General features: G+C 33.3%; 1 protein-coding gene across 4 annotated transcripts in view; it reads left to right on the forward strand.

Moving 5' to 3' along the window:
• Positions 1-16,563, forward strand: part of LOC136027927 (alpha-2-macroglobulin-like protein 1) — a 177,933-nt gene that overhangs the window by 147,078 nt on the left and 14,292 nt on the right. For all 4 annotated transcript variants that reach the window (XM_065705378.1, XM_065705379.1, XM_065705380.1 and 1 more), the window contains exons 21-24: positions 1,199-1,437; positions 5,558-5,677; positions 12,024-12,168; positions 14,622-14,785. In XM_065705378.1, the coding sequence (XP_065561450.1) occupies positions 1,199-1,437; positions 5,558-5,677; positions 12,024-12,168; positions 14,622-14,785 (668 nt within the window). The remainder of the gene's footprint in view (positions 1-1,198; positions 1,438-5,557; positions 5,678-12,023; positions 12,169-14,621; positions 14,786-16,563) is intronic.

The following is a 16,563-nucleotide window of genomic DNA, read 5'->3' on the forward strand; positions in this document are numbered from 1 at the left end:
CTATCAACAAAATCGAACGCTTGCTCATAATCTATAAAACTGAGAACTCGGGCACTTTTCAATTATAAACATAAGAATGAAAATTTGGTCGACACATCCTCTAACTTTTCTAATACATTGTGTACAGCATCTCTCAGTCTAAAAAGTATCACATTACTTAGTAATTTGCTACCTATAGAGACCAGACTAATGCCTTGATAATTGCCACACTCATTCTTATCACCTTTCTCATACAGTGGTTTAATTAAGGTTTTCTTAAAATCGTTAGGTACTTCCCCCTTTTCAAAAATCATATTCATAATCTTCAGTAACTTATTTCTAACCTAAAAGCCACCATATTTAAGAAAATCATTTACCACACTATCAGCACGTGGATCCTTATTATTTTTTAATCCTTTTAGTGCTGTTATTGATCCTTCCTCACAAAAGAAATCTTACTTCACGTCCAAGGTATCACAAACTTTTTCATTTTCCTCTATATCTTTTCCTGCAACTCTATCTCGGTTTAGCGCATTCTCAAAATATTCTGCCCATCTCTCTGTAACTCTTTCATTATCCCTAATTTTGGCCCCGTTCCTATCTTTAACTGGAACAAGTCCGGATTGACTAATCCCTCTCAATTTATTAACATGTCAGAATGATGTTTTGCTATTATTCCGTCTAGCTGCATCTTACAGATTCTCGGCAATTTTATCCATGGCCTCCACTTCACATCTTCTTAGTTTATATTTTAATGCTTTCTCCACTTTCTTTACATTCCTTTTGTTTTCATATGATCTGTCCTTCAGATAATTCTTGTATAAACCCCTTCTCCTCTCTATTAAGCATAAAGCCTTTTCACTAATATTCCTAACTGCAGTCCCAACTTTCCTCCCTACCTAGATACTACTAGATGGTGATCCTTACTTTTAACATTGATAACAACACTCCCGTATACCCTAGTTTCTTATATTGATCCTGCTTGAAGGGAAAAAATATCTAGGGAACATATCTCATGGGGAATAAAATAAAATCAAAGAAAATGTTCTTTAAGAACACTTGGATAAATCGTAAATTTCTAGATTATCCCCAGAAACAATCATCATAACGGAGGTCTAAAAAAAAAATGTCCTTGGAAAATAATTTATTTTTCAATTTATTTTCCTAAATTTATAGGAAAGTTTATTTTCAAGTGTTTAAGTCAGCTTCAAATTTTCAGGTTATCAACGTGAGTTGACATATCGCCATGAGGATGGCTCATTCTCAGCATTTGGTAAATCAGACAAGAGTGGTTCGATGTGGCTCACTGCATTTGTTGTCCGTTCTTTTGCTGGGGCCAAAGATTTTATTAATATCGATGAAAACGATCTCACTAGAAGTCGGAATTGGATTTTACGGAATCAGATGGAAAATGGTTGTTTCCCCTCGATTGGCAAAGTATTGCACTCTGAATTAAAGGTCTGTCATCTTTCCTTTTGTACAGTTGAGTTGAAGATCCTTGCCCTACAACTTCTCAAGAGACTTCTTCAGATAAGTTTTCAAATAGAGACATTTAATTTGGGCCTAAGAATAATACTTTTATCTTTTTTCTAACCAATATCCCCCCCCCCTCGTCTCCATCTTTGAACTTATTTTATTTTCACCAAATATTTGTTCTACATGAAGGTTCTCCTCCAATGAAAAAATTTCTTTCTACCTCGTCTATAAGTTTCATCTAAAGGTGATTAATATTTCACATCAATATTTTGTTCATAAAAGTGAACCATATACTTGTCAAATATAAAATCACAGTTAAAAACTAATGTGGTGTTGATAAAAAACCAAAAAAAAATTGACCAGAAGTTAATTAGGAGACGAATGGACCAGATCTCTTTCTGGTTTTTCAGGAAAATGCAGAAAATGTTTTTTATTTCTAGGGGAACTAAAAAAAAAAATTAAAGAAGTAATTTTAATTTTCAAAAAAAAAATGTCCTTGTTGCCTTGATGCTTCTACCCGGATATTTGTTCTACGTGAAGCCTCCTCTTCAATGAAAAAAAAATTACTTAATCTGTAAGATTTATCTCAACGTGACGTCTACCCTAACTCAATTCTCGCTTTGTAAGTGGTATGAAATCTAACAATAATTCAAATTTTAAGTGAACGACATTTTTAGGGCAAAATCTTCTTCTCTATATAGTTCCTTCTCTCCTAACATTTCGGATATATGCTGTCAGGTTTTCCATAGAAATCGTCCTTTTATCTCATGAGTGAGTACAACCTCAACTTAGTTTCTGCCTCAGTATGTGCTGTCATGTGCCTCAGTATGTGCTGTCATCTGCCTCAGTATGTGCTGTCAAATCATCTATTTAAAATAAGATACGTTTTCATATTTCTGTCTTAAACATGGTAATTTTTAGTCAAAAATAAAATACTACATTAATCAAAATATGGTCAAAAAATATAACAACGAGCACGAAAGATATTATAATGCACAAGTTACAAACTATTAAAGCCACAAACAAAGCTCTGAAAACCGCTTCGTGAATACACTGGTTCACCTTGAATGAACTGGTGTCAGTTACGGAACTTTTATAGTCTCTTCTATGGGAAGTCAGAATCTTAAAGGTACTAAAGAAAAGGGACTAAAGTAATTAGGAGGAAGTTTTTTTTTGATCGAAAAAAGTTTAGGTCAAGGTTATATGTTTTTACATAAAAAAAGTAAGGCAACAGAAAACTTCCATTGACTATTTGTTGTGATCTCTTCTGAATCAATTAAATTTCATCTTTTTCCTTCTTTTGTTTGGTTGAAATGCTAAACAGGGCATGTATATTCTAATAATGAGTGTATAAACATGCAGAAAATTGATTATAGTGTTGGTGAGCCCCTGAGCCCCTAGCAGGGTAGTGCTGTTGTTGATGAGGTTTTTATGTGTGGTTCAAATTCATGTTGGATTTTTGTAAGAAAAGCTAACGCTGTGAGATCACTATCAGCTCTGTCATTGCTCAATACTTGCTTCGCACTCATTTCATAGTTAAGCTTGTTTATGTCCCCAGTTGCCAGTTTATTACCATTGTAGTGCAATTAATCAAAGACTTGATTCTTTGAATTTAAATCAGTACCTGAGCTATTAGTATTGTCATGTATTTTCGTCATGCCATCTACATATGAACTATTAGTCAGAATCAGATGGCAGTATGGTCATAAAGTTAGGTCAATTTATCATTGTACAGCCCTGACATCGTGTACCCCGCAGAACTAGCTTATTTAATAATTCATTTACAGGTTCGAATTTACGTTGGCTGTGAGATTGATATCAGTTGTGTCATGGCTGAATATTTGCTTTGCACTCATTTCGTAGTTAAGTTTGTTATTGTTCTTATTTTCGGATTTCTTGCCGAGGTAGTACAAGCAATCAAAGGCTTGGTCCTTTGAGTTTAATTAGTGTAGAAGTTATGCCAGTCGTAGCTTGAAAATCATCTTTTTATGAGCTATTCTGTCATCTATTTTCGTCATGTCATCTACATCTGAACCATTAATGAAGATCAGCTATCAGTGTCGTAATGAGGTTCAGGAAGTTTTTCATTGTACAGCCCTGACATCGTCTACCCTGCAGAACTAGCATGTTTAACAATTCACTCGTGGCGTTTTTTATTAGTACCTTTTATAAAATACTCTAGGGGCTATGATTGCAAAAGACGGTGCAATTTAGTTAATCATTTTGATTTTATTTGTTTGTGCAATTTAATTAGAAATAAATTATTCTGCTTGTTAGATTTTCTTAGAAATCTGATAGTACTGTTTTTTACAGAAAATATATGTTGCAGTATAAAAAAAAATTACATGCTTACCCAAGGAGTCTGCCAAACGTGGTAGATATAATCCTCCAGAACTGCTGAGGTGCTGCTATACTAACGCCTTTCAGTTTCGACTTATATCGATGCAGACCGCCCTTCTGGTGAGGCCTTTCGAGGAATGTAAAGCCAAAATTATAGACTTGGTTGTCTTTTGTGGTTGGCAATATGGGAAAAGAAACCCAAAACCATCTGAGGACTTGTTGGGTATTACAGCAAAGATTAGCTCTTACAAAGAATGAGCTGATCATATCCAAGATGGTTTAAATTAAAGAGTCTGTCTTCCCTGACAAAAGGAATTAGAGAAATGCATATCCTAGCTTGGTACAGAATAAAATGTAAAGAATACTGTATTGAACTTACACTCCTGATCGGTGGCGTTGATCTCTGATCGTTGCTCTTCAGCCAGGAATTAGGATGGGGGGGGGGACTGGGGACCAGCCATTCTGTGCTGGAATTAGGATGGGGGACTGGGGACCAGCCATTCTGTGCTGGAATTAGGATGGGGGGGACTGGGGACCATCCATTCTGTGCTTTCGCACACCCTTCCTGTATATCTTTCCAAGATTTCTCCAGGTTTAAGTGAACGACTGGGTCGACTCTTATAGAGTGACACCACTTCAGTTCCGAACCAAATAACCAGGACTCGAACCCTTGTCCTCACGAACTAAGGATTCAAGTTACGTGTGATAACCACTCGGCTACCACGCTAGACTTTGTAAAAAAAATGATTGAATGCAAAGCAATTGAGATTTTTTTTTAAATTCTTTAATAGAAAATTTGTTTTTGTTACTTCTTTGGAGAATCATTTTTTTTATCTGTATTGCAATTTTTTCATCATTTTTTATTCTTTTATTTGGGGGGGGGGGGGGGGAATCTGTAATCTTCTTTTGATCTTTTGAAAAAAAATGATTCTAGAATTGCCAATAGCTGTATAATTAGAAAGCGTTGCTAAATCTAGCGAACCCTGTTTGTAGGAAATACATTTATTTTACGTTTAAATAAAGAAATAAATGATAAAACACTGGACCCATATGCCCTTTACTATAACCAACGCTATAGTGTTGCTTCTAACATACACTGGACGTGTTAAATAAAATTAAGCGCCAGAATAGCTCAATTATTAGAGCATCTGACTTCCAGTCATGAGTGTGAGCAGGGCGTTTGGAACTCGCAAAGCTATAGCCTTGGTAAATTTACCCTGTTTTTATCTCGGCTGGCTAACTGTTTTGAAAATTTTGGAAATGGTTGTGTAGAAAGAGAAGGGGGAAGGAGACATCAAATCTAGTGTTGACCAAGAGGGAAATTATTTATCGAATCCTCACAAAACAGTTTGCATTCTTGCCCCCTCCCTCCTGTTATCCCCTTGGCAATAGTTACCTAAGAAGCAATATTCTGTGCAGACAGAACTATATTGATGAACCGAACATGTTAAAAAAGGATACTATATTGGGATATTGAAAAGCTTCAATTATACTACTTCAATCCAAACGGAAGTCAATAGCAGCAAATTCAAGATACTTAATCCCACGAGTAATTTTCTTACAGTAATCCCTTGTTGACTTTAATCGTTAAGTCTAAAATCCTTGGAATAAAGCCAAGTTATAACTGATTTACAAGCTTTTGCGCTCGTTCTTTCGTTGTCTTACATGTGTCGTCACTAGTTATAATATTGTATTTTAATACCTTGCTGCATCATATCTATATTATATCCGTTATGTTAATATTACGCTACTTTTTTTCTAGGGAGGAATAAAAGGTGACGACTCTTCCATTGGTCTGTCCGCTTTTGTTCTTGCATCTTTAACTGAGAATGGCTTAAATAGTTCAGATTTTGCTATTCAGAACGGAATAAACTGTCTTAAGGTAAACTAGTCAAGTACCTTCTTTATACTGTCGATCATTTGAATGGCAAAGATCAGATGGGGTAGAGTACATGTGGCGGGCGGCAGTAAAGGCAGAAGGAACACCTTCTTTTACCGTGATTCTTAACGACATTTCTGCGTTGTGGGTAACTAATTCTAAGTTGTAATTTTACAATTTTCCTAATAAAGTATTATATTTTCATCATTTTTTATTTTATTTCATTAGCTTTATCAAAAATTCGGGCTATATATTTGCACATTAGGGGGGTTGGGGGGTAAAGCATAGCATTATTAAATACATAAATTATTATTTTACGCATTTAGTATATGCTATGCTTTACCACCACCGCTGCCCCCCTAATGTGCAAACATATAGCCCAACTTTGTTTCTAAACTATTATATATTCATCATATTTTGTTTCATTTCATTAGCATTAATCGAACTTCACTTCCCGAGTTTATATTATATAACCGATAAGTAGCCCCTCTATACATACAAAAGATGTACAAAGAGGAGTATGAAAAGAAAACTGAAAAATATAAAAATTACACTTCTAATGAAAATAAGTAGATCGTAGTTTTCTGTTGTTTTTTTTTTGCACATAACTCAAAAAACCATTCACCTAACCTGACTCATAAATAGTAATATAACTCACAAACATAACTCATAAAACAGCACCCATAAACATAGCGCATAAATATCTATTTTATTAAAGTAATGACGACAGAACTATTTTTCCATTAAATGAGACAATTAAGGGGAAAACTATTTTCTCTAGATCGTCTAAGAAATCGGTCGTATTGTTGATCCATTTTAACAGTAATATCAAATATTCCGAATTTTTGTATAATATACCTATTTTAAAGTGTTTATGGCTCTGATATAAGAGGGTAGTGATAATGTAAAAGTTAGTAGCTTAAGTTTCCCAAAAAAAAACGAGTTAAATGAAAAAATTTTCGTAACTCTTAAGTTATTTTCCTTAGGAAAAAAAATGGTTTCGAGCTTATACTGTTATCATAATCACAGTTCCAGCAGTAGCTCTAACCTATTAAAGAATGAACCACACCCCATAGTAATCAAAAGTTAAAAAACGTTTTTTTGAAAACTGCCGCCTGACACTAGTTCAGAAATGGTAACTATTATTTCGGTTAATCTGAAAAGTAAAATTTTATTGCGAAAACATATTTATGGTGATTTTGAAAAAGAGCCTGAAACCCCCTGAAAAATTGTATTAGTTTGAAATAGTAATTGCACCATTGGAATCAGCATAGTCAAAAACCCTACTAAGGGAAATTAAAGTCGCCCAGCATGAACAACAAAGGAAATCAATTTTCGTAAGCGCAGCACCGATATGTTTCCTTCTTTTCCCTTTTTTTCTTGTTTCTCTACCTTTTTTTCCTTTTTACTTTTTTTCTACCTTTTTTTTCTTTTTGTTAACGGGTTAACAGAACATCATAGAGACTCTTAATCGCTCATCCAGACAGAAGTTAACATTGCTAGTGCCCTTTGTAAGTGACCAAAAAGATTGGAGGGTAGCTAACCCCCTCCAAAAGGCTCCCTTCCCCTAAAGTCATCCGATCAAAAATTTTAGATAACCATTTTTTCATCGCCGTTTGAAAAGTACAATATCTATGCTTTTGGTGTTGACATGACCACCCATAGTCCCTGGGAAAAGGGTTTTAGCTATGCAATAATGAATCTACAAAGTCAATAGTTTACATCGATTACTAGAATATCGTTCTTTAGTCAGTAGAGCGTTGGATTCTGAATCAGGATGTCATAGGTTCATTTCCTTAGAGGGCCTTTTTTCAATCATGGTTTTATGCCTTTTATATTGTTATGTGGATTACCTGTGTTTGTTAAGGCTGACTATGGTAATTCTCAATCATCGCTGTTATTCCTTCTACGCCAAAAACTACGATTAACTGCCAAAATTTGAGGGATTTGGAACAGACTGTTTTTTTCTGGTATTTTCTGGATAAAAAGAATAGTTTCACTTTTAATTAAATCAAGTTATTTTAATTTGTCGATTCATCGGTTTTTTTTTGATCCCATGGTCTCAAAAGAAAGTGTTAGAATTTATTCAATTTTCCCATCAGTCACATATAGCCTAGTATATTTTTTGGGAAATATAGGACATTTTTAAGGCTTGGATGTTTGTAGGAGGAGGGGGCTATCTCCCCAGTGAAGAGTTTTCCCTGGGAAAGAACATTTCTGGAGGACTTTCCGGGAGATATTTTACAAGGGAGGAGGAGGATTTCCTGGTATAATTTCAAAACCGTCACAATTTAAATAAACAAGATCAACTGGAAGTAAGGAGTTACATTAATACCTAAAATGATCAGAAAATTGTTCCGTATATGTGAGGAGGGGGCACAAAAATCATTGCTCCATGGTCTATCTGACATATATCGACAAAACTAGTGGGAATAAGCCAACTGATAGCATTTCCCTTTGTTTGAATGATTGTAGAAAACTAGCACTTTTCTGAAAACATCCAAAGGTCAGTTTAAGAAGAAAGAATACTGAATATATATATATATATATATATATATATATATATATATATATATATATATATATATATATATATATATATATTTATATATATATATATATATATATTTATATATATATATATATATATATATATATATATATATATATATATATATATATATATATATATATATATATATATATATATATATATATATATATATACAATAAAAAAATAATGGATTGATTAATCAGGTAAAATCTTCGTCTCCTCGGATGTAACACCAATAGTGAGTAATACACAATTTTAAGTTGAAAAAAACATGCTTCATTATTACTCGATATGAAGAACAAATAAACCGTAATATGAACTCTGGAAATTCGGTTATTCCCCTCTGTATAGAGGGAAATTTCAACTTATGATACAAATCCTGAAGCTGGTCTAGACACCTCATAGTTTCAAGATGGCTTCACTTCGGGCTTGTCTACAAACTAATCATGGAATGTCAGGAACCAAAACGAGATGCAATCATTGGACAAAGTTCATGATACCAAATTAAAAGAAAAATCCAACTATAATCCAAAATGCTTCTCTTTTCGGTTTGCTGTCACTGTAACCAAAATTCCTGAATTGTTTGTGTTTTCAGTAAAGCGCTAGTTCTCTATAATCATACAAGGGAAATATTATCAGTTGGCATGTTTGCACTGTTTTTATCGATATGTATTATATAGAGTGTGAAGCAATGATTTTTGTTCGTTTTAAGTTTCAACTTTATTCTTTCCTTCTCTCAGAAAAGCTTAATTTTATATTAATTATAAATAAAAGACCTAGTTCTAAAACCGAAGTTGAAAAGAATGTTTTACGCTTAGGTTTTCCTTCAATATGTTTTAATTCATGATTGCAGCGAAACCTCCCACCTATTAAAGAGTGAACTATGGCCCATAGTAGACAAAAGCTAAAATCTTTCTTCGTGTTTAAACTCTCTATAGAGAAAAATTTCCGAATTTGAAAAGGTTTAACTTTTATTTTGACCAGTCTTAATACTAAAATGTTTCTCCCAAAGAAACTGCAAGAACTTTTAAAAAGAGGCTGAAACCTCTTGGAAATGCTATTGGAGAAAAATGAAACTAAACGTCATCATGAAAGGATTTTTTTAATTAAATAAAAAACTCTAAAAATCGCATAGAGATGTAGGATTGATTTGAAATTATTTTTGGTAAATAAACGCTTTTTATAAATTCGACTAGATAACGCCATCATAAAGTGCTATTGGGAGAATGGAGGGCTCCACAGGGAACACACAAATAATATTGAAGAGCCCCAATGATTTTCAATCAATAGCTGCGTAATTTATGGCATCTTTATAGTTTTGTGCTGGGTTCTGAGCCACATTTTTTTAGTGTCGAAGATTGTGATAGCGTTGTTCTTCTAACGTAATATTTCTGTCTTCTTCACTTTCATCTTTGACTCGTTCTAATTTTCGCTGTCGCTTGTCTTCTAACAGCACTATTCTTTGTTCTTCACTTCATTTTTGACACGTTTTGATGCTCACTTTCTCGCTATCGCTTGTAATTCCTGCTGCCGCTTATCTTCTAACCGCATATTTCTTTGTTCTTCACTTTCAATTTAAATTCGTTCTACTCCTCGTTGTTGTATGTTTTGTAACCACATATTTCTTTGTTCTTCACTTAGTTTTCGACTCGTTTTAATTCTTGTTGCCACTTGTCTTCGTTCCGTATATTTCTTTGTTCATCACTTTTGTTTTTGACTCGCTGTAATTGGTATTTTCACTAATAGAACTAGTGCTATTGTCACCAATAGAACTATCACACAGGTGAAATTATGGAGAGACGTTTAAAGGTTGTAAATAAACTGCTGACGGAGTTTCAAGTTAGTCCCTCTCTAGTTAAAATGTTCTCTTGTTTTTAACAAATCGTTCTCAAGTCCTTAAATATAAAAGTATTTATTCTGATCCCCTTTCTATCTTTTGTGGGGTCCCCCAGGAAACCCTGATGGGTCCCATTCTATTTTGTAATGATTAATATGCTCATGACTGACCACACAGAGCGATGGAAGTATGTGAACGACCTGTGTGCACTTGAGGTTTGTCGATGAAATATTAAAAGCTCAATTATAACATCACTTGACGATTTCTCACAGGAAGCTTCTTTGTTGGAGATGAGAATGAACGCTAATAAATCATCAGTTATGGCAGTTAATTTTTCAAAATCACCCTCTTCTTTCACAAACCCCATTTCTCCCAAGAGCTCTGTCATATACACTAAACTATTTGGGGTGACAATTACTGCTGACTTGAAGTTGGATGCCCATGTTTAAAACGTCCTCAAAAAAGTTTGCCGTTCGCTTTCCCTCCTCAAACTTTTGATACAATTTTCTTCCTCCCCTAAGGATTTACTCCAACCTTATTATACTTTTATTCCGCCAATTGTGGGGTATGCTTGTCCAGTGTGTTATTCCGGTCTTTCTTCAGAGCATATTTATAAGATTTAAAATATCCAAGAAACGAGCACTAAAAAATTCATTTCAGACAATGAGCCTGGAGACATTGTCGTCTCTAAGTTTCAGACACCGTTGAAACTTGAATTTCAAGTTTCGCTGCCAAAAAAGTGATTTCCCTCTTGTTGTTCAGAATGGGAGTTACAATTCTCTTGTTCACGGTATTTAACTGTGGGGACTCCAGTGATACACTTTTCGTTTCGTGCTGTTTTCATTTTCGAGGGGTTTGAAGCTTTTTACCAAATTCCAATAAACCTGTTTTCGTAATATACTTTTACTGCTACAATTAACCATTTATCAATTATTCAATGATATTAACAATAATATTTTCCTTTCATGAATCAGCATCAAATGGCAATTTTTGTCTCTAGACAATATTTGTGGTTCGTTTTCTTACCATGTTAAAAAACTGGGAAGTTCCCAGTACTTTTCAGTTTCTTCTTGGTATTCAGTCAGATTGTATCATCAGTAATGCGCTAAACTTTTGTCATTGCGCGTGCGCGAAGATGTGAAGTCGTGAAGAGAGCTCTATATTGATCTTTTTCAAAAAATTTTAATGGAGAGTATACGACTTTTTGCAACTGTTCGTATATATATATATATATATATATATATATATATATATATATATATATATATATATATATATATATATATATATATATATATATATATATATATATATATATATATATATACTGTGATGAAATTTGAAGCCTGAGATTATGATCTAATCCTAAGTGTCGTCAGATGTCCAATGAAATATCTTTTATTCGAAATAGAATCTTTGACAATGCCATCAATCTGCAATCTTTCGTGTATCTTTAGTTCCTCTTATAGCTTTTTATATCTTTGATCTAATGTGGATGTAGTTCGGCTATGTATTGGTTTTGACAATTCATACTTAATGACATGTTTACAATTTGTAGTAAACCCAATCGGAAATCTAATTTAACGTCTTTTTTCTAGAGTAAATCTTTCACATTGTACATGCAATGACATACAGACAATTCGAAGCCTAAAATCTAATCCTACCTAAAGTGTAGTCAGAAATTCACTTAAATATATTTTTTGAAAATTGAATATTTTACAGTATGTAAAATCTGAAACCTTAAGTCCAATCTGAAGCTTAGTCAGAAATCTGATAAATATATTTTCTAAAGTAACTATAATTTGACGACGTCAATTTTTTAACGAAACATACTGAATATTGGTGAGAGTTACTTGTAGTTTGCAGTCAGAAATCTGATATAATCTGAAACCCACAACTTAATGCCTAAATACTGATTTATAGTTTATTCAGTAATGTAATGAAGTACTGTTCTCTAGAGTGAATCAAATTTGACGACGTATGTATCGTCTTTGACAGCTTATGCGTTATTAAAAGCTGGAGATATTGAAGCTGCACATATGAGAATGAAAGAACTGATCAACATAGCAAAAAGCGAAAACTCTTTGATATGGTGGGAACAAGGTTAGTCAATATTAACTATAATTATATTTGTAGTTAAAGTAACAAGGACAGGGAAATGGACTTCTGATTATTTGAATTAGTTAAATGAAACTTACATTACTCAACCACAGGTATCTTAATAAATCAGGAATAAATGGGTATTTAATTTTCAATTAAAGAATATGTAAGATAGTTTTTAAAATGTATGTTTTCAGAGGTGAATACACCTAAAACGTTGGGTTTTTTTTTCATGATTTTGGTCTTTCCACATCCGAGATGTGGAAAGACCACATCTTGCTTCATATTATTTTTAAATGTTAATTACGATAAAATTGTCATCTGATAGGCTCTTTGGATAGTTAACTTTATTTTTAATATTTAAACTCATGTTTACACGGAATATTATAATTGCATTATAGCTATATCTATAATGTGACTAAAGTTCAATAATGTCAATTAGAGTTTTGTTCATTGGCTTTACAGGGTAGTGACAAAATTGACCTTGAGTGATCATTTTCTTAAATATATTTTTCGAAACCACACTAAGTGACAACATCCGAGTGGATTGGTGCGCTGGATTTAAGATACGTTGTCTTAGAGGGTGGGGTTTCGAATTCTAGTGTACCCAATTATTAAGTTTGGGACGGGGGTTTGTGGTGTGACCCTGTAAGCTCAGCCAGAGTCGACCCAGCTCTAAATGGGTACCTGGAGAAATCTGGGGAAGGTGAATAGGAAGGGAGTGCAAAAGCACAGGATGGCTTGATCCCATCCCCCAATTGCACTTTCTGGCTGGAGGGCCTTGAGACGAAGATCAGTATCACCGGTTCAGACCTTAAGTGTCTAGTGCTGCCTCCTTTAGCCTTTTTTTTTACCACCAAGTGACAATATACTATGTGTAAATTCTATGCATTAGTTCAATGTCTTTATGGTTTATTATTGGGGGGGGGGGTGTAAACTGTTCCGGTTGAATGTCGTGGGTGGCTGAGGCTCTTTTCTGTAAGGTCATCAACTTGAGCCTGTAGCTCTTGTATAACCTCATTATCAGTTTGCTTTAAGGGATGTTTTTTTTTAAGAATTGTTTATTTTTTGCACTTGTTGACACAATAGTCATTGAGGAGAAACAAATTAGAGTTCAATTACTCGTATTTATTAATTGGATAGTTAAGCCCTATTGTTTATGCTTCACCCATTGAATAAGTCACCATAGATAATAGTTTAAATATTGCTTTGTAATCAACACAATATAACAGTAACTAATGGCAGAGTAAAAATAGACACAAAAATAAACCAAAAAAAAATATTTATAGTCAAAGTAAAAATTGGAGAAGACTGTTATGAGGATATACATGTCAGTAAATCTCATCTGAAAGTTTTCCATGCTTTAAATTTGAAATTGTATCAAAAGCTCTGAAATTTCTTACGAGCAAATAATTTTCTTATGCAAAGCTAAATAAAAAATTTATCTGGATTCCATGTTCTCAAAATCCTATACTACTCTATTTATAGTATATACTATCTATATTATACTATTTGTACAACCTACAGTATGCTATACTATATATACTATAGTATATATACTATCAAAATCTATACTATCAAAAACACTGAAATTTTTTACAAGCAACGAGTTTCTTTTATGTAAATTTGAAGATAGAATTTAGCTGGATTTTATACTAATCTAAAAACAGGAGTATGCCTATAGGATATAGAACAGAATGAACAAAAAATGGCTAAGTAAACTTTGGCTTGGCAACGCAATTTCAGGTATATACAAAAAAAAATAAACACATTATGTATTGAGGTTTAAAATGTAGAAATTGATTCAAAAATAGATATTGAAATCAAAAATAAATATACTAAGAAGAAAAACAGATTTGAAAAAGTGTCACATGGGGAAGTATTCTGCATTCTTATACAAATTATATAGTGGTATTTTTTACACCTGCTTTTTTTCTTTATCATTTTTTTTTCTTGCCATTATAGCTGATAACCCTTTGAAAATTTTCGTTTTTAAAATGATATTAAAAAAGGTTAAGTAAATTAACGCTTAAAGTAAATTAACGGCAGAATTGAGGTAGAGCTTCAGCCCTCGTCAACCCTAGCAAGAGCTGAATTGAAGCTGAGAGGAACATCGAACAAAAATAAAGGCCCGTGACGAACTTGGCATTTTTACCGAGTGTTAGGTTTAACTAACACTCGAGTGTTAGGTTTAACTAACATTATAACATATTAATATATACCATTAATTTTAATTAACCATTATAGCTGATGACCCTTTGAAAGTCACGGTCAGGACTGCAGTTTCGTTCTCCTGGAAGTCTTCTTTTGCAACTATCTCATTATCGCTGAAAAAGAACAATGAGTGAGGATTTTATTTTCATGTTTATCTTATTATGGTTATTTATAGGAAGCTCAAATACCTTTCGTGCATGCTTTTTTTTATTAAAGATGTTAAAAATGTATATTCGTTTTAGGCGATAGTAAGGCCCTTGCTGTTGAAATGACCTCGTACAACCTAATGACTCTTACAATGCTAAGCCAGTTGAAAGATGATAATGAAATAAAGGCTATAGCTTATTCCTGTGTCCGCTGGATTTCACAACAGAGGAATGGAAATGGAGGATTCTATTCTACTCAGGTATGGAATATAATTTATAGAGTATATTAATGGTATAGGATGTAGTATTTTTGAAGCATATCACTATAAAGCATTAAATTAAAAAAAAAAAAATATGTTTTTTGTCAACTTAAAGTAAGGAGCAGCTTTAAACTTACAACGAACAGAAATTATTCCGTATATGAAAGGAACTGTCTCTTCCTTAACCTTCGCTCTTTACATTGAAGTCTTTAAGTCTTTTAGAAATACGTCTCACTCAAATTCAAATATCCTTGATTTTGAGCAGTATTTCATAAAAAATCGTGATGAAAAGTTAATCCTTAGCGCAAAGAGTGAGGGTTAAAAAACGGGTACCTCATATACGGAATAATTTCTTTTCGTTTTAAGTTTTAATATTCTTCCATACGTTCAATTGAAGAAACTTGTTTTGTTTTTTTGCCGTTTTCCAGATTACTCCATGAAATCATTTCACCACTCCCAAAGGCATGGGGACAACCGCATGCTTTCATTTCGAGTAGAACAAAACCAATGAAAGAAAACCACCTAAAACTTAAATGAACTTTAATAAAAGACCAGAAATTAAAAGAATTAAAATCAAATACCCAATAACCAATAAATTGAGCTATTCGCCAATATCCGCGATTTGCACAAAATCCAAATAAACTACCAACGACGAATACTAACGAACAACCGAACTAACGGTACTAACGAACTTTTATTGAATTTTATTTAATTTTTTGGTGGTTTTCTTTCATTGTTTTTTTTTGTACTTCCTGCCCTTCTTATTTGATTTTTTTTTATTCATGATCATATTATTTTGTTCTCGCTGAAAAAGAGAGGCGGTTGTACTCTCGAAATATTCGCTTTCTGTGTTTTAATAATCAGTATTTTCATCTAGCCTTTTGATCGTTTTCTTTCTTTATGTTTTACATTTTAACTATGCTGCATCAAATATCTCAAAATGTTGATCTGATTTCCTTGGGGAAAAAGTGTTTGCGAGGGGGGCTATTGGGTCTTTAATCTTTTTAGTCTTAAAAAGGGCAATATGGCTTTTGATTTCCATTCATTTGAGCCCTTTCCTGATCTTCTAGTACCATTGGTTCTGTAAAATCAACCCTGGAAAAAAAACAAAATTTAGATAAACATCCGTGATCTTTCTTATTGCCAAAAATACACATTTCCACTGTTTTGGCGTTAGGAGCTTCAAACCTCTAAAATAGGGCTCTTTGGTATGCTGAATTTTGTTCTTTAATTTTCATGAAGATTACTTGACATTTTGGGAGTATTCCCCATTTTTCTGTACTTAGGTGAAATCAATTTTGATTGATGAAATTAAAGTTAATAAACCATATACATTTGGAATAAGCATAAAATCTAATTCTTTTGATGAATCGACTTTTGTCAAAATCAGTTTTTTAGAGTTTGGGTTTTTATCGATGTGAGCTGCTCCTTACTTACAGTTCGTTACCACGAACTGTTTAATAGAGTCTAGTGTAGGTTTAGAATATATGCTTTTATTTCACACTCCTACATAGTATTATAATCTAGTAAATACGGTCTATGATCACACTGGGTTACGATGACGTTTGATAAAATTAAAAACAAAGAAGAAAAATATGAAGATAGTAAAAACCACGAAAGGGAGATGATTTTCAGCCACTAAAAAAGGGACCAGATAAGAAAACAAAGCAGACATTCGGCAAGGACCTTCGTCCAACCTTCCTCTGTGCAAGAAAAAGAAAACGCACACTTTCCTTTTGAAATAAACCCTGACCAGACAGTCTTCTCCCTCATCTGTC

This window comes from Artemia franciscana, chromosome 6, assembly GCF_032884065.1.
Source record: "Artemia franciscana chromosome 6, ASM3288406v1, whole genome shotgun sequence".
Classification (NCBI taxonomy): Eukaryota; Metazoa; Arthropoda; class Branchiopoda; order Anostraca; family Artemiidae; genus Artemia; species Artemia franciscana.